Source organism: Mytilus galloprovincialis, chromosome 12 (genome assembly GCF_965363235.1).
Source record: "Mytilus galloprovincialis chromosome 12, xbMytGall1.hap1.1, whole genome shotgun sequence".
NCBI lineage: Eukaryota > Metazoa > Mollusca > Bivalvia > Mytilida > Mytilidae > Mytilus > Mytilus galloprovincialis.
In genome coordinates, this window is record NC_134849.1 from 23,137,378 (window position 1) to 23,163,799 (window position 26,422).

The 26,422-nt window shown below is 31.4% G+C and overlaps 1 protein-coding gene across 1 annotated transcript; it reads left to right on the forward strand.

Annotated features, from left to right (window-relative positions):
• The first annotated feature begins 1,177 nt into the window (after positions 1 to 1,177).
• Positions 1,178 to 24,889, forward strand: LOC143054128 (putative GMC-type oxidoreductase Mb1310). Its single transcript, XM_076227032.1, has 12 exons — positions 1,178 to 1,248; positions 3,651 to 3,796; positions 8,102 to 8,307; positions 10,142 to 10,331; positions 11,244 to 11,372; positions 15,948 to 16,069; positions 16,672 to 16,839; positions 18,852 to 19,002; positions 19,770 to 19,921; positions 22,178 to 22,352; positions 23,622 to 23,847; positions 24,704 to 24,889. The coding sequence occupies exons 2-12, from the start codon at positions 3,664 to 3,666 to the stop codon at positions 24,837 to 24,839; spliced, it is 1,788 nt and encodes a 595-aa protein (XP_076083147.1). The 5' UTR covers positions 1,178 to 1,248; positions 3,651 to 3,663; the 3' UTR covers positions 24,840 to 24,889.
• The last annotated feature ends 1,533 nt before the right edge of the window (positions 24,890 to 26,422 follow it).

The window sequence follows — 26,422 nt, forward strand, 5'->3', positions numbered from 1 at the left end:
GGTAAACCGAATTCGGATTTCGTATTTTCTTGTTTAGACTTCCATTTTGTCGACAGGTCGAAAACCTTCATTTTCCACCAGTTATTTTCGGATTTGTGTTGCCAAGTATTTAGTTTTCTATGTAGTGATGTATCATAATATGGTCAGTTTTTCTCTAACTTGTGAATTTGCCATGGTATCGTTCGGTTTTTTTTAAGCGCATTTAACCTGATATTCGCTTATCAATCAATTAATAATCAATCAATAACATTAAGATGAATAAAGTATAGACAATTATTAATTTGGTTATTTTTACAATGCTATGCTGTATCGTTCACTTAACAAACAAACATAATATAATCATAAACTAGTTATCTATAATATATGTATATGCTAGTTGTCTATAATATATGTATGTTTTCCGATGCCTCATTAAGCATAGCGATTTATTAAACCTGAAAAAATACGTTTAATTGTTTATTACATACTAAATATTCGTGCAAATAATTTTAATTGTTTTAAATATTACAAATACTTAAAAACATGTTCCCTGGAGTTACACGTTAAGGGCACTATCTGTTTAGGCAATTACGGTAGGAATTTATTTCTTATATAATTCTATAATATTTGATCAATGTCTTTTACAGTTAACTTTTACAGATAAGACATGTATTTTCGTTGTCAGATATTATATCATATTTATAACATATATGTCATTAGGTGAATGGGTTATTTAGATAGCTTACAAGAATAATACTTGAAGGGTCTATGAGCTGTCAAATTTATGTTAACCGATTCGACCCAAAATTTCATACTATACATATAACATACTAACGTATATCAAATTTATAAAAACTGTAAAAAAAAAAAAAAAAAATTTACGATGCACGAAAACGCTAATTTGTTTCAGCATTACGTGTGTAGTTTAGTCTAGACTGCATCAAATTATTCAACGAGGTGACCTACGACGGTCATATAACTCGATACAAACATAAACATAAATAAAAGTAGATTAAAAAATCGTATATTTAAGTACATTCTTGTAGGTTTGTTTAATTATACATTGTAGGAAAAACACATATTTTAATCGTCGTTTTTACCTGAAAAAGAATGATTTTTTTTGTGGATCACATCTATCAAACAAAGGTTTACCCTTGTTTAAATTCTTATGTTAACATTCTTTTCCTTTCAATTCAGGGGTAACCTATGTCTAGGAGTTAAATTGGAGGTCACATGAATACGGATTCAATAAGGTCGAATCGTTCACTTGTAAGTGTATAATTCATCAATGATGTTTCTTCACTTATTTTTGACAAATTTGAACCAGATTTAATTCTTTTTAAAATCTTGTAGCTAATGCTCCATTAGGACTTAAAACATAGTTGTTGTCTATGATTTTTTCTTTTCTATTTTTTTTATGACCTTTTTAGAATGTGCTGAGGTGAAATTAAAATTATTCTAGAATTTAAAAATCATACTTTAAATCAGAAGAACGTTAACATCAGTTCAATATCATAATGAGCTTAAATATTGGGGTGATATGGTAAAATATATTTTACCCTAAAACACAGGAAATTATCAAGGATTCTGAAAATCTAACAAACATTCTTTACCTGAAAAACTACAGCTTTACGGAACATTAACCTGAATTACACTAATAGACGATCAAACAAAACACACCAGGGTGGTCAGAAGAATAAATGTGTCAGTCATTAATACATACTGTTAATTTTCTCCTTGATAATATTTATGTACGTTTCGGCAACAAAGTTTATCGACAGGTTGTAGGTATCCCCATGGGCACTTATTGTGCCCCTTTAATAGCAGACTTGTTTTTGTACTGTTACGAATCACAGTTTAAAACTAAACTCAGTAAAGACCCGTCGAAATTGCATTTAATTGATAAATTCAACAACACTTACCGTTATCTTGATGATATTTTTTCGTTAAATAATCAAGAATTTTCTCAATATACTGCTGAAATTTACCCCAAGGAACTTACTTTAAGTAAATCAAATTTATTCGGTAATAACTGTCCTTTCCTGGATTTAGATATTTCGGTTTTAAAAGGGAAACTCCACACTAAAATTTAAGACAAAAGAGACGATTTTTCGTTCCCTATTGTTAATTTTCCATTTTTAGATGGTGATGTTCCTTTGGCACCATCTTATGGTGTTTATATTTCACAGCTCGTTCGCTATGCCCGTGTCTGTTGTGACGTTTTTGATTTTAACGAACTCAATGTATGTATTACTGGTAAATTATTAAACCAGGGATATCGTTACCATAAATTACTAAAAAACCTTTACAAAATTTTTCCATAGATATAAAGATTTGGTTTTGAAGTTTGGTTGTACCTGTAGAAAACTTATTTCAAACGGGATACCACATCCTCATTTTTACGGAAATGTTGTCAACCGTGCCCGGAAATTTAGAAATGATCCATGTAAACTTGCCACTCCTTTAAATAAACTTATTCTAAAAGGTTACCTATTCAACACTGTAATAAGATCATTGAATATTGTTTTTATTGGTATAAATATTGATTTTGTTATCAGTAAATTAAAAGCTAACTAAATACTACTGGTATGTTATATACATATACATATTCATGGATCTACAATCTGTCGATACCTGTTACTTGGCATTGCACAAGGTCATGTTTTTCTCTGGCTGTTTATGACGTCTTTACACCAAATCCATTGGATATTGGAAGTGTATGGATTGATAGTTTAGTCTTAGATGCATGATTTTTTTTTATTAGTTGTTAGTGGCTTTGAACTAGCTGCCAGATAACTGCGAGTACTCTCAGATCTGTTCATTGTGTCTTTTTGTGTCGGGATGTATAAGTACCGGGCCACGTCCACTTGTATTTTTGTCCATCTGATGAGTTAAGTCTTTTTCAACTGATTTTTATAGTTCGTTCTTCTGTTGTACTGTTATACCACTGCCCAGGTTAGGGCGAGGGTTGGGATCCCGCTAACATGTTTAACCCCGCCACATTATTTATGTATGTGCCTGTCCCATGTCAGGAGCCTGTAATGCAGTGGGTTGTCGTTTGTTTATGTGTTACATATTTGTTTTTCGTTTATTTTCTTATATAAATAAGGCCGTTAGTTTTATCGTTTGAATTGTTTTACATTGTCTTATCGGGGCCTTTTATAGCTGACTATGAGGTATGGGCTTTGCTCATTGTTGAAGGCCGTACGGTGACCTATAGTTGTTTTAAAATGTCTGTGTCATTTTGGTCTGTTGTGGACAGTTGTCTCATTGGTAATCATACCACATCTTCTTTTTCAAATAGTCGCCCTTTGGAAAATTGGCACCATGTTTTTTGACGATATCTTTTTTTTGCCAGCCGCATTTAATCAAGATGACGTTTTCCAAGTGGTGGAATAATAAAAATGTTTCCCCAAAACAGCACTGTCGTAGCTTTTGTTGTGTTTAACTATTTAAACCACAACAAGAAAGTTCATATACATTATTGGAATCGAACGATACGTACTATCATATAATCTCCTCAAAGCTTACACAACTTATTTATTTAAAATTCAATTACTTTATATTGTTATATTTCCCTTGTCATATTTTTTAACGAACTGATTTCAAGATTTTGCATCTGGTAATGTCATTTTGAAATATTTTTTATCATAAACATGTTCATTTTCAAGGTGATCTTTCATCATGTTCCTCGGGCATTCGCTTTTAGGCAACATCACAATAGCAACTTACCTGCAAAATGTGTTGCCGCCCGGACCTAAAGACCCACCTGGAGTTTTTGACAGATCCTTACGACGATACTACGATTATATTATAGGTATGTGTACATAAATACATTGAGATATGTGATAAAACAGTGAAACCTGTCGGGACTTAAGATTTTGTTGAGTTTTGGCCGATGTTCTGTTTTATCAGGTTCACAACGCATGCGATTTGATGTGACGGTGCTTTAGAACATGTTTGGTTATGACAGGTTTTCTGTTTATGCAGGATTCGGTTTAGTCAGGTTTCACTGTATCCGAGATACCATACATAACAAATTATGTACGCCAGACCAGCGTTTGGCCTACAAAACTACAAAACTTCCTTGAGGGTACAATGTTTCAAAAGGTTTATTCCCAAAAACAAATATTGTAATCTATTCCGGAGGGAAAAGAAAGGTAACTTATGATCACAAAGTACCAACTGAATGGCCTAATCGAGTTAAATAATCTACAACAACACGAACAACCTCATTGTAAATCTCTGACAGTAAAACTATGCAATTGTTGAAAAGGAGCTTGAAAATTAAGATCACATTTACTGTGTTCCGCTGTCTTTGTTTGTCATGTATTGGATGAATTTTCATTTGACACAGTTTGTATTTGCTTCTATCAAAAAGGTTTCGGTATTTTTCGTTGACGAATGGCCATCTTCTTTTTTATTCTTTATACATTGTTATGATAATGTAAGAGTACCGGCTTCTATAAACAAGTCGCCTATCTCGTTGACAATTCTATTTATAAAAAATGTGCCTTTTACTACTTTCTCGGGACTACTTGATTAGTATTTTTATTAAAATAGTTTTATATCATTTACTTTAGTTACAATTCATCACTTTTCCGTTTGATTAACGTTTGTCCAATTCGAGACGTATTGTCATTGCTACATGTGTTTCAACTTATCCTCTGGCATAAAGATGAATGCTATTTTGACATGAGCGTTACTGATGAGTCTTGTGTAGACGAAACGCGCGTCTGGCGTACTAATTATTTAATTATAGTATCTTTGATAACTATTAACGGACAGTGGAGATCTAAATACATTATAATAAAGTCGAGTGCATCCAAACAATTTTGAAAGTTTGGTGTTCCGTTGAACTTATATCCAAAAAGTGAATCATTACATGTTAATTTGCCGATATATTTTCACCCCATCCGACAATTCATACAATACCAATAATTAAAATTGCTCATAAAAAAAAAACGACACCCAAGCCATCAGGGATGGGTTAATCGTAATCTGTAATCGATTGTAATTGATTACATGTTTTCAAGTTATCGATAGTAATCTGTAATCGACCATATTTTCGATAACATGTAATCGTAATTTAATCGATTACAGCAAAAATTATGATGTAATCATCGCAAAATTTCGAATACATTTCGATTACTTTAGTAAAATAGTTTGATAAAATAAAACCTAGAGTGTATTAATATTGTTTGGAGTCTATCATATACCTTCTTTAGATCTACATTAAGACTATCTAGATCTCTTTACAAAATTTACTATATATCCAGCTTTTGAAATGAATGACTTTTAATGTTTGTCAATACTTCTAGACCTTTTATGTAATACACACAAATGATAAACATAAGACAAAGGATTCAAAATTGATAAATACATGTAGTAATAAAATCCCTTAAAGCTTAATTTTCAATAAGAGTAACAATTTATCTTAGAATAGATAACCATTGATTCGTCATAATGGTAGATCGTCTGAATAAGGATAGAATACAAAATTATTTTGAAAATGAACCAATGCATTGGCATTTCAATTATGTCTAATTAATTATAAGTGAGAGATGTATTACATTATATAGATGCCTTAAGGTTATGAATTGTTCTCCATTGACAGTTTTTTTTTTAATTTAAAGGTGTAATTAGAAAAGGATAAATTCATTCATGTAATTATAAATTATAAATGTTTTAAAGCTGTTTTTGAAATGTTCTAAATTTCCACTCTAAATAAGTTGAGCAGCATAGTTGTGTTTAAACTTTATTCATCCTTTTATAGCGTGTAATTGACAGTAATCGATTAGTAATGTAATTGTAATTGATTACATTGAAAAATAAGTGTAATCGATTATTAATCGATTGCACGAAAATCCATTATGTAATCGATTATCAATCGATTACATTTGTCAGTAATTGTGTCCATCCCTGCAAGCCATATAAAATAATACAAAAAATTTGACAAATCCAAAACGCTATCAATCAAAACAGTAAACAAAAAACCAACTTCCATATTCCTGACGTGGTACGGTTGTTTTATGAGATTAGTGATTGGATGAATCTGGTTTTTAGCTAACGTGACCATTAACTTGTATGACTATTATTTAGAGATCTTTATAATCGTTACGAGAGCACACCGACTTTTTCTCAAGTAAAAGCAAATAGGTTCAACCCTAGAATTTGATTCAATCCTTATTACCTCGAATGTCATGAATAGTAATACTTACTAACGTAATTTGCCTGCATTCCTTCACTGTTAATCTTTAATTTCATCGATAATATTTTTTGGATTTATTTGTATAAAATCTTGATCAGTTGCCGTTCAGCTTTTAAAGTCTTCTACTATGGATATATGATCAAAATCGCTTGAACAATTAAAAAGCAAAATAACAAAAATGCCAAACTGCAATATTATTCAAAAACGAATGGCATAATCAAATGACCAAACATATCAAACAAAATGAAAACAACTGACATGTAACTGACTTGGTACAGGCACTTCATTGTGAAGATAATGATAGAGTAAATCTTGTTTTAAAGCTAGCGTCGTCTTTTACTTGAATTACTGTCGCGAAAAATTCCATTACATTGACAACCATGTGTTAGCAAAACAAACAGATGTTATAGGTAAAAATGTTAAAATTTTCGATACAGTTGTCAACATTGTGTTATCATCTTAATCACTAAAAATACAAATTACTTTGTCAGCAAAAAAATGGCATGAAGACAATCTACAGTAAAGCATCTTAGCAAACATGAACGTTATGAACACTCAAAATTATCATAGGACAATAGTCGATTGTAATTAAGGATGTATAAATACCCAGCCACGCCAAACTGATATTACAAAAAAGGGTGAACCAGTAAAGATTAAAAAAATAAAAAGAATACTTTACCACGTAATTGATATACAAAACAGGCAGTACCTATAATCTTTACTTTATGACTATCATGCATCACTTGTGTAGTTGATACTGGATATTTATCAACAAAGTCTTGGTATTTCCGATCAATCTTGTAGAAAAGAACGTGACGTTCTGTGACATAATTTTGTTCATCAACGTTTTACTCAGGCACTGGTGACGATATATAAAGTATAAGAAGCAACTACAAGCTCTTAAATACCGAGTGAGTTGGGCAATGTATATCCAACAAGTGGTGAATTTGGAATATTTAAGCTAAGGTGGGGGAAAATTGATAATTTCCAAATGGTAATCGTCTGATATGTTTTCGATTCTATAAGTCAAAGGTTCTTTGTATTGTGCGATCGGTGATATTTGTGTTCTCGCAGAATGTACAGTGTCGGTAGTAAAAGGATACTAGAAATTTAACCTTTAAGCTTTACGTTTGATAATTTTGATGTGTTCCCGTTAGAATTTTCTCCAAACCTATTCAATATCCGTATAAGTTTTGATCTCTTTAGTATAACAAGTATAAGAAAAAATAAAAAATTCATCGCAATCATCGTGTTTGTCTCTTGTAAATCAATAGCATCCTATGAATTTATAAGTTAAATATAGTATGCGTCTTTTAATATCGGAAACGTTTAAAGAAAATATCAAAAAATGTCAATATCGGAGTTTGGTTTACGTTTACCCAACCGCAACAATATTTAGGTGTTTTCGGTAATAAGTTAGTTCGTGCTCTTATACTTAACCTTTATGCGTTTTAACAACATCCCACTGTGAATTTTGAGTATTCTACAAAGGACCAATTTCATAAAAACAGTTTCATAAATTTTCAATAGAAATGTTAAAATTGGCAAAATGTTCCCTAGTGAATTTATTTTCATTCCAATTCCAAACATATACTCATTAGTAATATTGGTATTTCGATAGGAAAAGGACAAACAGCAATATTTCAAATCAACGCCTTTAACAGTGTTATTCTTAAGTTAAATTCTCAGTTGTTAATTAAAAGACTATAGCCATTGTTCCCAGTGGCGGATCCATAAATTTTCATAAGAGATGGTTGCCTAAGAGGGGGCCACTTTAGTCATGCTTCAGTAATTTTCTATATAATCAACCAAATTTTGTACACATAATGGGAAACCAGTCCCCTGCTCCCCTAAACCCGCTTCTGGTTCGCAATACTTTGCACAAGATGTATGAATATTTTTTTATTGTAGTTGGTGGCGGTTCTGCAGGGTCTTTGCTAGCTTCACGTTTAACAGAGGACAAAGCATCTGTCTTGGTTTTAGAAGCTGGGGGATCAGATTTAGAAAACGAAGCCACTGTAATACCAGGGGCATGGGCAACTCTCCTAAGGAGTAAGCAAGACTGGAATTATCATAGCGTTCCACAGAAACATTCATCTTTTGCTATGGAAGACCAGGTAAATACGATATATCAGTACTCAATTTATAGGAAGGTAGATTCACTATTTCCCACAATTTTTGATTGTACAAAATCAGAACATAATCGAAGTAAATCTTAGCCTAAATCTGCCTATTTTGACAAAGAAGTGTAATTTATATGTAAGAATATGTATATGTGTAAAGAAAAATTTATTGAATCATTTAAAATGTTTCATCAAATATTAAATATTTGTGTTTTTTTCTCTCTCAATTTAGCCATTAAACGGGAGATAACTCTTACAGTAAAGCTATATTTTTTTTTTCAAATTCTATCGCATAGATTTCTTTTTATTTACAAAAAAGCTTTTTGTTCATTTACAAGCTAAGCAACTTGTGCAATTTTGCACCATTTGTGTCTTAACAAATAGCATGGGGACACATACGTTTACTTTATTCTTGAAAAAGCATAGTGCAATCTACATGTTAGCATAGTTTAAGAAAAGTCTAACCGAGGGAGTATATACTAATGATCCAGTTTAGCTCTCATAAATGGATTACTTTTCTTTTGTCTAGACCTTTGTATTATAACAATATAAGCAACTTAGAGATTTGTTATTAAACTACTAGAAAGATGAAATATCATAGGCTGTCAACTTGAAGAATAGCTCCGTGTAAGAAATGAATGAAGTCGAGGCAGTTACTGAAAGAAAGTTACTGAAACAATACATAGCTTCTTGATCAGCATGTTCGTCCTAACATCGGTCTATAGCTCTAACTGGCGTTATTTCAACCTCAAAATATGGCTGCAAAATATTATGAGGACTGAGCAGCGAACTTCCTTAAGTCGCTTCTAACAACAAATGAAGAAGAGGTATCAGCTTCTTTAATTTCAAATTAAGGTGTACTGATGATAAACAGACTTTCAGCATTTATTATTTCAATGAGTGTTTATATCTATCATATGCCAACGACCTCGAAAATGAAGTATACTTTCGGTACAAGCAAGGATGCTTTATTTGTTCTCAAATATGGCACAGCCGGACTATTCCAAATTACGGTATATGTTCCACATGACGATGTTAGCTTTCTAAGTGTTGATACAACTACCAATTGCATAGAGTGCATTTCTTTCTAACGATGCAAACGGCTAAGCGCGCACATGTTTTGATCATGTGTTTCTAACATACGTTTGCAAAGTTTACCTAAACTTTGACAAACTATGCATCGCTAAAAATTCGTCCACAGTTTGTCGTTCATCGTTTGTCAGTAAAAAAAACCAAACATTGTGTCTAACTACAGCCTTATTAAACGTTGTATTTGTTTGAACTTTTATATTAAGTCTGTTTACCTATAACATGTACATGTATTATTGAAAGTTCAAACAGGGTCAGTAAACACTGATTAAACGATGTATTTGTTTCTACTCTTGTAGCGTTTAGTAAAATAACAAACGGCACACAACGTTTACAAAATTGTGGTTAGAAAGAAATGCTCCCTAAGTAAAAATACCATCTTTTCCATATTTGAGTGATTACATATCTCTATTTAATGATAACCGCGTGTATGCTGACATTATCTAGACTACAATAACCCGGATGTCATCCTTACAATTAAAATTTCCTCATTAGGGTTTCGGTTGGTTGTGATTTAAGAATTCAATCTTGTTTTATATTTTCAAGATGATTTTCTAGATTTGATTATCGTTATTCAAATTTTGCCTGAAATCTATAATTTTACAGCAAAAATAGTGATTTTATTAATTAAAACATTTTTTTTTTGAATTACCATTACATATCTTACCGTTTCATGCTCATTACCGTTACACTGTAATTGCATACTCTTTATATGTATATATATAAACAAATTTGACAGAAAATATATTTGGCCAGTGGTAAGATGTTGGGAGGATCCGGGAGTATGAATGGTTTGCTTATGGTAAGAGGTAGTCGTCATGATTTTAATGAGTGGGCAAGACAAGGATGCAAGGGTTGGAGCTACAAAGAAGTTTTACCTTACTTCAAAATGATAGAAAAAACTGAAATACCGGCACTAAAAGGATCACGTAAGTACGAGAGTTGGGTGTAAATATATAACCTATGGGGCATTGTCTGAATAAACCAACGTGTCAAGTCACACGGACAAACAACAAACTTCGAATGAACCACGGTAATATGTTATAGTAAGATGGTCACAGTAGGGAATGCAGATCAAGACTATCACTCGCTTGCACTCGTCATATGCCCGCTAACAGGCAAACCGAATAGAACATTAACAGCTGTACATATTTACTTCTGACATGTGCATTAATATTTTTTTATGATTTCGTTTTCTAAATAGGGTGATGATGACTTCGTTTTTTTTGTGCTAAATTTCAACAGGAATGGCAATTATCTCTCTTTGATATTTCAAATGTTCGTCCATTTTAAAGAACAAATAAAAAGTGTTGTTTCATTCGAAAGGTAAAAAAAAAAAAAAAAAAAATGCAGGAAATAACATGAATTTAATGATCGATATTGTGTTTTGCTAATATACATTCCAAGTATTGCATCTTTTGGAGAAATCTCATCTCAGGTGAAATATAAACAACGGTTTGTAGGAATGTTTATGAATAGTGAAATTTGAATAAGTATAGAAAAATACACAAAAATATCTTCTGCTCTATACATTTCCTTTTTTTTTGGCAAATTATTTCAATAGATATAAACGCGTTTCTACTAGATTGACAGTGATCAGGGGAAAAGAAAAGAATATTTGCATTATTTGTTTGGAGTTAATTCTAGAAAGCATCAACTTAAAGGTGAAGTAGTTATTGGCTTTTTCATATTACCACCAATTTCCTACAAAAGTAATGTCTGATTGTTTTGCCAATTATATATATAAAATGTTTTTTTGAGCGGTAACATATTTCGTTTGTGGGAATTCTTAAAAATTGGGTAAACAGTCCCAGTTCTTAAACATGTATTTATACTTTCAGCTTATAGAGGCACGAAAGGAAACATAGTAGTAACACCTCAGAAAAGCACAACTTTAGAATATTTCTATAGAAAAGCTGCTTCGGAAATTGGTTACCGTTCTGTGGATTGCAATGGATACAGCGAAATAGGTACAATTAACTCTGATTTCAATGGCAAGGTGTTCACAGCAAAATAGGTACAATTAACTCTGATTTCAATGGCAAGGTGTTCACAGCGAAATAGGTACAATTAACTCTGATTTCAATGGCAAGGTGTTCACAGCAAAATAGGTACAATTAACTCTGATTTCAATGGCAAGGTGTTCACAGCGAAATAGGTACAATTAACTCTGATTTCAATGGCAAGGTGTTCACAGCGAAATAGGTACAATTAACTCTGATTTCAATGGCAAGGTGTTCACAGCAAAATAGGTACTACTGACTGAATGTCAACGGTAAGGTGTCAACAGCTAAATAAGTACAACTAACTCTAGTTTCAATGACAAGGTGTAAACGGCGAGATAGGTTCAGTTAAATGTAGTAACAATTGCAATTTTAACTGCGAAACAGTTTACTGTAGTGTCTATGGCCAGGTGTGAACAGCAAAATAGGTACACTTAACTGCAGTGTCAACGGCAAGGTATAAATAGCGAAATAGGTACAATTAACTCTAGTGTCAGTGACAAAGTGTTAACATCGAGATAGGTTCAATTAACTGTAATGTCAATGGCTATGTTTTAACAGCGAGATAGGTACAATTAACTGTTTTGTCAATTGCAGTTAATTGCGAAACAGGCACAGTTTACTGTTGTGTCAATGACAAGGTGTGAACAGCATACTAGGTATACTTAACTGTAGTAACAATGGCAAGGTGTTACCACCGAAATATGTACATTTATCTCTATTGTCAATGGCAATTTGTTAATAGCGAAATAGGTACAATCAACTGTTTTGTTGATTGCAAGGAGTTAACTGCGAAACAGGCACAATTTACTGTAGTGTCTATGGCAAGGTGTGAACAGCAAAATAGGTATACTTAACTGTAGTAACAATGCCAAGATGTTACCACCGAAATATGTACAATAACCTCTATTGTCAATGGCAATTTGTTAATAGCGAAATAGGTATAATTAACTGTAGTGTTAACAGCAAACTCGGTACAATTAACTGTTTTGTTAATAGCAAGGAGTTAACTGCGAAACAGACACAGTTTACTGTAGTGTCAATGGCAAAGTGTTAAGGGCATACGATACAGTTTTGATCCTGTATTTACAGTTTGATGAAAGTTTCCATATAGGCTATTTTTTGCCTGATTAAATCAAATATGTGTAATAAAAAATATACCTGCATGTGTTACTTTTTGAGTTAAATGAGGTCGAAATTTTGTATATTTGCTCAAAATTCAGATTTGTGGCCGTATTTTTTCTTTCGAAAGAAAGACGTAACTTGTTTGTGCTAAAAGATAAACACAAATTGTTTTTTGTTAAATAATTTGTAATTTCTGTATTTTATAAGTATCCTCAAAATTTATGCATTTTTTAATCAGAAATAACTCATATTTATCAAATGGTCATGAATTGAGAAAAAAACGTAATTTTTTGCTGTATATTTATCAAAATTTAAAAAATTGCACTATTTACAGTTTTATAAAATTTGGTCCACATAATCTCCCTGGAAAATGAAACAAAATGTCGTTTTAAAAAATTGGGGTCCATGCACTCGTTTTCAAATTAAATCAGTTTGAATGATACAAATCAGTCGAAAAATGCATCTTTTCCCGATATGTCACAGTTTGACATCGCGAAAATAACATTTTACGTTAGTAACGTCATTACCTCCCCTGTAACTGTATCGTATGCCCTTAACAGCGAAATAGGTACAACATACTCAAATGTCAATAACCAGGTGTTAAATTTGAAACTGTTTCAATATCTACAATAAACTCTAGTGTCTATGACAATGGCCATGTGTTTACTGTGAATATACTGTATAGCGGGTTAATTTTGCGATGCGTAAATTTTCTCTTATTTTCGCGGAGAGAAAAAAATCGCCAAATTAAATTCCGCCAATTTAAAAGTGTACATTAAAGGTATTGATAAAAGTTATGAATCCGCAAAAATGATAACCACCAAAATATTTCGTATACCATTGTACATGTTGTATACCTTATTCAATAAAAATCGCGAAATTTTACACCCGCGAAAATATCCCCCTATACGGTATTTTTCTTATTTAAACAAAAAATCAAGGCATATAACTTGAAAAGAACTTAAGAATTTCAACAAAATGTTTTAGATATCAATACAACGGTACTATGCATTAGTCTAGTCTGTACAATTCTAAGACTTAAGTTATTATTATAAGAAAAATTAGCCTTATCGTCTTGCTAAACACTTAAAAGAAAGCATACTACAATATTCGCATTCATTCATTGTTGAAATCAACATAACGAGTGTTAATTTTATACAAATGAAATTTGATTTATAGCAGTCATGATGCACTTATAATAAAACCTTATACATGTTATAAGTCGGACATAAATTATGTAATACAATGTCATTGATGTACATTATAAGTTTTCTATGTTGTGTGTGCTTTTGTTGTCTGTTTGTCTTTTTCATTTTTTGCCATGGCATTGTTAGTTTATTTTCGATTTATGAGTTTGATTGTCCCTTTGGTATCTTTCGTCCCTATTTTCAAAGAAGAGCATCATTGTTATACTTCAAGTTGAGGATTATTAAAATATGATGTCACATTATGATAGTAGTTATCTTTTTTACATAAATTTGCTCTTGATTTTATAAACGACGATTTGTCAATCAAGAGATATATGAGTTCATGTTGAGCTGAAATTATGAATTTCTTGAAGTATAGATTCTAAGTACTGACGTTGTCTAATATCTTAATAACGTGTTACAGTATTGGTATATTTGTCTTTTCGAATACAATATTTACTGTTTATTGATATAGGAAGATGTGGTGTGAATGCCAATGAGACAACTCTCCATCCAATTCACAATTCATAAAAGTAAATAGGTCAAGGTTTGGTCTTCAATACGGAGCCTTGGCTTACGCTGAACAGCAAGCAGCTATTAAAGGCCCCCCAAAAATACTAGTGTAAATCCATTCAAACGGGAAAACCAACGGTCTGATATATATATAAAAAAGAGAAACGAGAAGCACTTATGAACCACATAAACAAATGTCTTTCTTTTTTGTTTATGTGCTTTGTTTATATGCTTTTTAGGGTTATTTTTATTACATTTTTGTTTTTTTTATAGTGATTAAGATTAGCATACAATGTTGAATGTTGTGCCCCTATTTTGACGTTTTTAACTATTGTGTCTGTTTGTTTTGTTCCCTGGTCGTTGTCAGTATAACGGATTTTTATGTGAGATGACTAGCTAGCTATATAATCAGGTTTAATCCATCATTTTCTACATGAGAAAATGCCAATATCAAGTCAGGAATATAACAGTTGTTATCAATTCATTAGATGTGTTTTAGCTTTTGATATCGGCTTTTATTTATGATTTTTTTTATTTTAATATTCCTCAGACATGTCAGAGTTTTGATTGTTTGTGATTTTACTTTCTCACATATAATATTAAGTCATAGAAAGAAGTATGTAATGGAGTGATGTATTGAATAATACAGCTTAATTTGATGCTGAGTACTTATAACAAAAATAACACTTTGTAAATTTCGTTCGTTTATAACTTGTTTTTTTCTGTATCCATCTTCTTACCAGGAACGCACTTACTAATTGAAAATGCAAGGAATGTTATATATGTTGAAACTTCAGACGCTATGTGACCGAAATAGACATATAAGTATTGGAATGTCTCTGACGTTTCTGCCAAGGCCAAAAATATTCTTAAATTTACTTTAAACAAACATTGAAGAGCTTAAAAAAAGAAAAACAGCTGAACACCAAACAGGGAAAATCGTTAGAAAGTGACAAAAATCAAACAATAGGATTTTTTATTCTAAAATTATACATATATTAACTGCTAAATACAGTACCAAATAAAACCATACTTTTAGCATGATTGACATAACATTTTCAAGACATACACGTACAGTCTCGCCATCAAACTATACATCTAAAACTGAACGGGATAACATGAAGCAAATGGATATATTGTACCAGTCAACAAAATTAATGTGTATAAGTATTCGTTATTATATGTTCCTTTTAACTCATATTCCCATTTAAATTTCGGCTTAATCAGTGAAATTGTATATGTTATTAGTAGTTGACTAAACATTAATTTCATTTTTTGCCGCAAGGAATTATGAATATTTTATTATCCAGTAATTTTATAGTTGTCAAGGGTGAATCGTATCTTCCTTTGACAAGGGTTACACATACGTAATTCTACGTCTGTTCTTGTTTAATACATACAAGTTTACCATATGCATGTCAACCCTTACATTGTGTCAATTAAACCTTTTTTATGTTTAATAAATATTATATAAAGTTTTTGCTTAATATAATTAGTTATCAAAAGGCACAAGGATTATAATTTGATACGCCAGACGCGCGTTTCGTCTACATAAGACTTATCAGTGACGCTCAGTTCAAATAGTTAGTAAGCCAAAAAAGTATAAAGTTTAAGAGCATTGGGGACTCAAAATTCCCAAAACAATTGTGCCAAATACGGCTGAGGTAATCAATTCCGTGGATAGATGGGTTCAATACATGTATTCTTACCATTTTAGGATATTGTCCAACACAGGCCAATATAAAAGATGGCGAACGTTGTAGCTCAGCTTCATGCTTTCTTAGACCTGTTATGTACCGACGTAATTTACAAATCAGTATAAACAGTTATGTAACAAAGGTAAGTAGAATTAGCGTTTAGTGTTAAATATCATAAATGATAATCGTCGATAAGCTTGCTTTTGTCTTATTACATGTTTTGTCAACATTGTCTGGTAAACGGGAGGTTATACTAGTCACAAAAGCGGCTTCAAACCACCTTCTTCTTTAATTTAATATCCAGTTCCAAGTCAGGAATATGGCAGATGTTATTCATGCATGTTATTAAATAATTCGTTTTATATATGTTTGCGTTTGATTTTGTTCCTGGTTTCTGTTGTTCTGTTGTTTTCATTTTATAGTTGATGTATTTCTCTTAGATTTGGATTTAGTTTCGTTTAAACGATTTATGACTTTTGAACAGCGGTATACTACTGTTGCCTTTGATAGAAATATGCTTTACTGTTGATGATTTTAATTATCAATCGTATATTATAATGCTCAACTGTTTTCATGACAGTTAAAATTGGCCCATTAACAAATAAAATTATACGACGAGAAAAATTAAGAAAGAAAATATAATAAATAACTGTCTAAGAATATGAGCATAAATGTATACTATTAAACCATGTTAAAACTATGTTGCACTATACTTTTCATTCTGATCATAATGGCCTTTTGTAGGTACTTATTAGACGCAAACGTGCTATTGGGGTTCAATTTGTGAAAGGAGGGCGGAAATATAACGTTTATGCTCGTAAAGAAGTCATAATGTCTGCAGGATCATATAATTCACCACATATATTACTTTTGTCTGGAATTGGACCCAGAGAGCATCTACAAGAACTCAAGGTTTGTTCTCTCTTTTCTACTCAAACATTGTCAATGTTAAAGATCTGAAGATGATAACTACTAGATATATAATTTATTTTCAAATTGGCCATATTATTCACATAAAAAATATATTGTGTCATATTTTGAACGATAATTATTTACACGATTAATGCGAAATACTAAAGGATTATTCGACGTGTTTTCCTATGATATTATAAGTAGTCGTTTTTCCTTTTACAGCTCATGCAATTCTTACAGTTTATTTACTATGCGAATATCTTTTAAATCAAATAATGGGATTTCAACATCAGAACACTACACTCTCCTAAATTTAAATTCCATAAGGGTTCAACTTTATCTAACGGTAAATGATTAATGTTATAAAAAGAAATTATATTTAAATGCACATTTTACCCTCAGCTACAAAAAGTTTAATTGCTTGTGTGAGGATGTAAAATTGCAAAAGCAATTATAATCTTCAGACTTAAATATAATTAATTTATTTATCGTATTGATTTTACTCTACCTATAATCATAAATTAGAAAAGAAATTGTCTAGCTGACTCTTTTTTCAAGGTAACCAAAACTAATACGGAATTTTCAAAAGAGACAAATGATACATTCTTACGGAAATGACATTTAAATCTTCATGTAAAGATTTACAATCGTTATTTGTATGCTAACGTAAAACAATTGTATTGCATTCATATGCGTTATAAATGGGATACATACCTGTCAACTGATTCTGGTTAATGTTTCACACCCTTGATTTAAAGAGCAAACCCGCAATTTTTCTATAGTTGCCCGCTTCATAACAAAACACGTTATATCGGCATGTGAGCTGTGTTCTCCCGTATTCTTGAGCCTTCAGACTTTTTTAAGTATGAAAAGATATATATTAAATTTGCCTTGAAACACCGTCGATTCTTCTTTGACATGCAGTTCAACTAGCTGTTTGAAAGAGGGACGGAAAGATACCAGAAGGACAAACTAACTCATAAATCGAAAATAAACTGACAACGCCATAGCTAAAAATGGAAAAGACAAACAGAAAAACAATAGTACACATGACAAAACTAGGAAAATAAAGAATAAGCAACACGAAACCCACCAAAAACTAGGAGTGACCTCATGTGCTCCGGAAGGGTAAGTAGATCCTGCTCCACATGTGGCACCCGTTGTGTTGATCATATTATAACAAATCCGGTAAATTGATTCGGTAGGTCACATGCATGATTTGTCAACACATGTGATCAATTAAGTGCGTGACTTTTGTGTTAAGCAGACTGATAAATAACATAATTTACATTGACATGATACTCTAAGAAAAAACAAAATGAAACATTCAGAGAGTGGAAGGTCGAAATATATATATTCTAAACAAATTGAAATGTCAATGCTTATTAAACACAAATAAACAATAAAATCAAAGTTTGTATTTATTTTTAGTAAATAACTCACCATACAATTATTAAAAAAGAAGATTCGGTGTGATTGCTAATGGCACAACTCTTCACAAGTGACAAAATAACACATACATTAACAACTATAGGTCATTTTACGGCCTTCAAAAGTGAGCAAAGATACGGGCTTATTATTTTTATCGCAAGGCGCTCGTTCCGTCTTTGAACCAGTAATTAACTACTATACAATGTTCACTTGAATTAAATAGATAAGAAGGTCAAATAGGGATTGAAAGTATACATAAAAAGATGATTGAAAACCTTACACCTAACAATGTAGTAGACTATGAATTTGATGTTCATTAGTTGTCGTTTGTTGATGTGGCCCATAAGTATGACTTCCTAGCTACAATATTCACTTGAAATAAATAGATTAGAAGGTTAAATATGGAATGGAAGTTTACATAACAATGTCAGATTAAGCGGGGTGTCAGAGTACTCAGGTTTTTTTCAGTAAGGATAGGCATGAAAAAGTAGGATGTTGGAATACTCAGGTGTCGGATTAGGCTAGTTACACTATAGAAGACTCTGTTTGAGGTTATTAACATTATATTTGTTTATAAACAGATACCAGTTCATGCTGATCTGCCGGTTGGAAACAACCTACAAGATCACCCTGTTGTAATAATGTCTTATTCAATCAATACGACGCTGAATACCAACGGCCAAAAATTTACAGATCCTGAGAATGTGTTAGACTATATACTACACAATAAAGGTATAGAACACACATTAAGGACATTTTGAGATATGTTATGATTGTTAAGGATCCTGCGATCTAACAGTGACCAGAAAAACTAGGACCATGGCGGAAAATAGCTCTTGATCATAGTGTGGCCTTCATACATGAGTCAAACTGTATTCTCTTACAAGACAAAATTTAATCAACGACATGGTGTTAGCTAAAAACGATATACAAAATCAAATATGGCAGATGAAAAAACAATTATTACAGGTCCAAAACCTGAGACAATCACATAAATCATTGGACAGTGTTAAACATGTTTATCAGCGGTGATTTCTCCGTCTATTCAAGGACGGTAAAACATTAAAACAAAATGTATAAATCAGTTAGAAATAGATACACTAAACAGTTCTTGGCAACAAAAGAACCACCATAAGAATGCACGAAATTACAAGTAACGTTTATTATGCTTATTGCTTGCATGCCTTAGTGAATATGCGAACGGAAATTACAGACCTTAGTCGATCTATCATTGAATTATATACCTCAATTCAAAGATATGTCTACCGATTTATTTTAGTTTTGCTATTTCATCGTATTTACGCTTGTTTAAAAATAAGAAGTATCTAGTCTAGGTTTTTGTCTATATTCAAACCGATAGGAAGGTGAAAGTTACATGTTTACATGTAGAACCCTATTAATATTAAATTGGAAAAAAAATAATTTGATAACAATTGCCCGTTGTAAAAAAAGTGTGTATACTTGAGAACACTTTGTATTTTCTGTTAATGTTTTTTCAGGTTTTTATACAACACCATTAATGGATGGATACATGCTTGATAAATTGGACAAAACATCGTCTTCAAAGTATGCAGACGCGCAAGATATCTTTGTTCCTATTGCATTTGAAAGGCCAAGTATTACGAGTACATACAGCGACTTTATTGACAAGGTATTTTACACTTTGCAGTTAAACCGAGTGACAGGGACTATATGGTACTTTACACTTTGTGGTCAATGACAATGACACAAAAATAATCGATCAATTTAGCATAAGAAGGTGTAAGGTAGATTCATAGTATACCGCCATCTTGGATTATACAATCCCAGTACAATATTGGTCTAGTTATTTGTCCAAATCTGCCAGTTTGGAGACAGATTTGCAATTTTATTGGCTAGACTGTTATTTATATAAAGAAAATTTGTTAAGTTTTTGTATACCTCAAAATATTTAACGAATATTAAACTTTGTGGCTTTAGAATCATTTTTTTCTCAAATAAGCAATGTGGGGGGAGATAACTCTTTCAGTAAAAACAAATACCAGACTGAAAGGGATTTTTTAAAATTTTTACTTGTAGCAAGAAAACAAGTTTGGTGACACCTTTTTTCTTTTTTTTTCTTAAATCATAATCCATTTTTATTATATTTAAAAATAAGCATGATAGTAAAATCTTCTATTTGGCAAAGTATAAGAACATTATATCTCATGTCAAAAAAAAAAAAAATACGTATGATCTACCTTAAGATTGAAACATAAGCAGACTATTACTAAGTAATCAATTGCACTTATGTCCGCCAACAAATTCACAATACTATTTGCTTCGATATTAAACAGACAGGTTTTTTTTAGTATAAATATCTTCCAACATAATGTTTACGATGTCAAAAAAGGACAAACACTAAAATGAAAAGTTGTGTATGTACAAACTTCCTCTCTGTGTGTAAACTTGGTCAACTATTGGTACCTTTTTAGTTATCAACAACTTTGATTTCAAAACATTGTAAAAAAATAATTATGTTACGAGACTTTGAATTCCAAAAAAATATTATAAATCTTCCAATTCAAATTCTTATGATGCTGATATGGTATTGGTGTTTATTATTTTTGAATTTTGGATTACGTATGTGCTGTAAAAATTAGTAATGCATATTGTTTTACCGTTCCTCATTACTGTACCATAGAACAACACTGTCGAAAAAGTCATATTACTCTGATCAATCTGCTCGATTCAAAAAGGAAGATATAATATAGTCTGCATGATACTTATAAATTCCACATGTTCTAATATGAGTGAGAGCTTTCTTAGATTGGATTGGTTTACTTGGTGTTAAGTAAAAATGATCAAATTGAAATAGCGGTACAATATGGTCACATACTCATCATGGAAAACAATCGTACCAAGTAATGTCAAAAAAATAAAAATAACTAGTTCCATTATACTATTATAAAAATTATCAAATTGAAACAGGAATACAATGTGGTCACATACTCATCATGGAAAACAATCGTACCAACTAATGTCAAAAAAATAAAAATAACTAGTTCCATTATTCTTGTAAAAATTATCAAATTGAAATAGCGGTACAATATGGCCTTATACTCATTATGGAAAACAATCGTACCAAGTATTGTCAAAAAGATAAAATAACTAGTTCCATTACTCTTGTAAAAAGTATCAAATTGAAACAGCGGTACAATATGGCTAATACTCATTATGAAAAACAATTGTACCAAGTATCGTCAAAAAGATAAAAATAACTAGTTCCATTACTCTTATAAAAATTATCAAATTGAAACAGGAGTACAATGTGGTCACTGACTCGTTATGGAAAACAGTCTTACTAAGTATGAGAGCGCTGTCAAACATTCTCCGTGAACTCGCTTTCACAAGGTTTCTTTGTTATTATACATGTACTAACAAAAATTATTAAAACCAAAAATCCTTAAAAATGGTGCGATTAAAATTTAAAGTGGCGATATAGCACAAACAATTGCATATGATGACAGACTACATTTTAAAAGTATGAAGACTGCATGTCAACGTATTTTTGTGTATTGATGTGTTTCGGACAGGATGACGAACGGACAGAGAACATTTCCATATATCTCGTAGCTCGACGGACAGGGTACTAAGATCTGACGTTGAATTATATTCGAACAACGTTAACCTTATAGGTCTTTTGGAGAATTATCCATTAAACAATCATGTTTTCGTTACTTTGCATGTATAGCAGGGAAGGCATATTAACCTTTATTTAAAATACAATGAGAAAGCTGAATAATACTCGTCTTTTAACTTTTTTAACACTAACAAAATTTCAATCATGGTATCTATGATGATTTGTTTTTTGTTTTTGAGAAAGAAAAAGGTGTAATTGATTTATATACAATGAAAATTTAATAAATATCTCATTTATCATTCCCAGGTAAAGCAAGAACTTTTGAAGCGAACTACTGAAAGTTCATTTGACGTTGCTCTTTTTTTGTTGCATCCAAAAAGCAAAGGATATGTACGACTGGAATCCACTAACCCTTCAAAACAACCTCTACTGGACCCAAGATTTTTAGAAGATCCATATGACATAGAAATGTTGTTAAAAAGTAAGTAGAAATAAAGAAAGTCGTTTTATATTGAAAAACAAGAGATAATTGGAAATTATAGTAGGATCAGTGATAAAAAAAATAATGGTTGAAAAAAGGAGTGCAACTTTCATATCCTCCAGACACCTATTTCTGCTAACCCTTCCGAGGCACCTGATATCACCCACAGTTGTTTGTGGGATTCCTAGTGCTTAGTTTTCTATGTTGTGTCTTGTGTACTGTTGTTTTTCTGTTTGTCTCTTTCCATTTTAGCCATGGCGTTGTCAGTTTGTTTTCGATCTATGAGTTTGACTGTCCCTCTGAAATATTTCGCCCCTCTTTTAACTAGAATTAATAAGACTGATATACAATGTGGTATATTGTTCACAAGGCAAAACAGATCAATGATGTATATTATAAATAATGTGTTATTCGTTAAAATTTGATAACGAGTACATTTATGTTTTTTTTTCAGTTTCACGCCCATATTGTTATGTTCAGCTTTTCGTAGGTCAAAAACAGCATTTTTGCACAGCACACGATTAAAATTTCCTTATTCTAAAGTTTGCAGGCAATAATTGTTGATTAATAACATGAATGATATTACAATTGAAGTCCTCGATTGAATTTATTAAGATGTTATATCTACCCAGAAAAGCATAATATTTTACAAGGTTGATATTATAAGTAATATTGTTCGCTACTGACTCCCTACGGATCCATGAGTCGGGCGATTCATACTTTTTATTATTATTTTTAAAAAGCCATGTTAAAAACTTCATTTTGACAATTTATCAAAAAATTCTAGGGACTTTGATGCAGACGTACCAGCCACCTTAACCAACTTAAATTACCATTCTACGTTTATGCTGGATTAATCTAGATCAATATGATTGAAACTGAGACGATATGATATCAATAAGTAAAGTGTGTTATTTGCTATAATGTTTATTGGAAGGACTTTGAATAACCTTACTACCAGGCAATGATACAAAAAAGTAATTTAATCTACTAACATTTTATCATTTGTGTAATACATAACTTATCAAAATTCAACAATTCGCAAATACAACTTTACTTCTAATTCTGTATTTTTATTTTGTAAACTTTTACGTTTTCGAATATGATATAATATTGATAAAGTGACATATAGGTCCAATGGGTCGGGTGTAAATATCAAATTGCTATGTATATGATTGTATAAATGTATGTTGTGATACACATGTCACTATAATAAATAATTACTTACACTGAAATTGCGTCCCATAATTCCAGTATTATAAATTATAGTGATTCGTTGGACACAGAAACTTGAAAAGACTTCGTCATGGAAGAGCCTTGGTGTAAAACTAATCAGATATGATATGGAAGGTCACTGTGGGGAAATAGAATTTAATACGGACGACTACTGGAGATGCATTATTCAACATTTTGTGGTCTCTGGACTTCATCCCACAAGTACGTGTAGAATGGGTTCAAGAAGAGATCCAACTGCAGTTGTAGACCCTACATTAAGGTATAATTATTATATTGTTAAAACTTTTCAATTGGTTTATTTATCTCTTTACGTGTTAATGCTTTATACATCCTTAACTTTGATTTTGTTTTTGTTTGAGTGTTCCTAATGACGGGTAATACAGATAATGATTCGGAAGCAAATACATAATTAATCAATTCGCCTTTTCTGAATCTAAAGGTCTATGAGTAAACTCATTATTTGTACGCCAATTGAAAATAACGTTCCGTCATTGGTTGGATTTCCATTGTTTAGAACGTTTTAAACCAATCACAACGTTTTGATGTACATTTCTGAAAATATTACGTTTCTGCGTAACTATACATCGCTTGTGTTTAAAAGTATAGATGATTGAGGTCCTTGTGGTGGATAACCGGAAAAGCAAAATGTTATTTTCATTAATTTAACACTTCAAAGATCACGAAATAAACAGTAAAACACAAAAAAAAAACCGAAGGAAAATATAAATAACAAACGCATAATAACATAAAACTGATGTGCAACCATTGTAAAAACAATATGTCAATTTGCCATCTATATTTTCATTTGCCTAATAATGTTTCACGTAGGAACGTTACAATGCAAGACTGTGACTATTGGTGTACAATGCAATTTTAAGAGTTTCAACACGTCAATTGTTACTATACAGTTTTTTAATGTACAATTATTACGTTTACTTTTACTAGTATACAGATTATTGTTTACACGTAGTATATTCATAGAGAGGTTCACATAATAAATATCACGTTCCTTTAATTCAAACTACTACTGTAGGGTATGTTTTGAATATAAGTATACATTCATCGAAAAAGCATTATTTGCTCCTAGTTGTTTAATGATAGTTAATATTTTTCAGGGTATATGGTATAAAAAATCTGAGGGTAGTCGATGCATCTGTCATGCGCAATGTTATATCCGGTAATACTTATTCACCAACCTTGATGATTGCAGAAAAAGCAGCTGATATGATCAAATGTGGAACTAGATATTAAAATATGACAATCACTAAGTGTGTACTTAATATATTATGACTTATTATTTACGTCGAGTTAGTTCATTTTCGGTATCTAAGGGACTAAAGGAAAATATCGTAATGTCATTGGCTGAATTTGCATTGTTTATGATCTTTTAATCAATCACAACGTTTTGATGTATCATTTTAAATCTCAGATGTGTTGTCTTTGATGAAAATTGCTGCAAAGATATAAAATGTTGTCGTCTTCAATTCGACAGCATATATAGTATGAGATATCATGCTTCATTTAGATATACATGTAGGTTATAAGATTAGAGCATAAATTGCTCATCCCTACAAAAATCACTCATATGAAGATTTTCTTATCAATGTGTTCTTAAGTACCCCTTCACAATCTAAAAGTTATTTTGGACAATTATTTTGTTCGAATTTATCTTGCGTATCAAATCATAAGAACTAAACGACCATTCACATTCAAATATTGTAATGACGTAAAACTGGCATCGCCAAGGACATTTCTATGTTAAAATGAGGATAATATCATCCGATTAACCACTGAACATCACTTCTTTTTGAAAACATCGAAGAAGAATATTATTTAAGCTATTTCATGAGCTAATTAACTGAAGGTTTAAGAAACTTTGATGTACCGGAAGAACACATACCTAAATTGTATTTCGATGGAAAGAGAAAATGTGTACAATAAGAAAAATGTGGTCGTAAAACTATGAGTGTTCACATTTTTGTGAAAGTGAGTTGAAAGGTCCAACCTCATCTTTATTACAATTTCAAACACGAAGTTAAAGAGAAGGAATTGATGAGATATAGTCAGAAGAATGATACAAAAACGGTTTAATAAAACAAGTTTTTTTTACGTACGAACATCTGGCAATAATGAATCTTTTGATTTTTGGGACAAAATGTGGAAGTGACCTTTACCTTTTCACATCTATTAACTTTTACATTGGTTATCATTTATTTTTGTCATTACGAGGTTTAACAAAGTAATAAGTATTACTTGCTTTGTTTGATCAGTGTAAAAAAAAACTGGTTTTATGTCATGAACAGTCACTTATACTGGTAAAAATGTGTAATCTCATTTTTTCTTTTAGAAAAGTGATTGATTATAATGATCTTCTGTTGTGATTTGACAATCGGTCAAGAACCCTGTATGACTTGGATTGCAAACATCAGGTCTTCATTAAATAGTTATCCTGTCTTCGTCGAGTGTCCCTAACGTTAAAATACAAATCCCTTGGATGTGTTTCAGTAGATGTTAGTCTCTGATGCATGTTTTTTTTATTATTAATTGTTTTGGCTTTTAACTAGCTGTCAGTAACTACGAATACTCTCAAATCATACTTTCTTGGTAATTTGACTTGTTGATAATATTCGTAGTGCTTTTTTTTTTTTATCTAATGTTAACATGTATCTGGTCTATATACCAGTTTTGATTAATTGGAATTACTACAAATTTTCAATTCTTTGTACTATGAATATCAAAATTATTTCCTTGATCCTTTTATACTATTCCGGCACCTGTACATGGAGAACACTGAATCGAGCACCAATTTTATAGTTTTATTGTTGAAATTTACC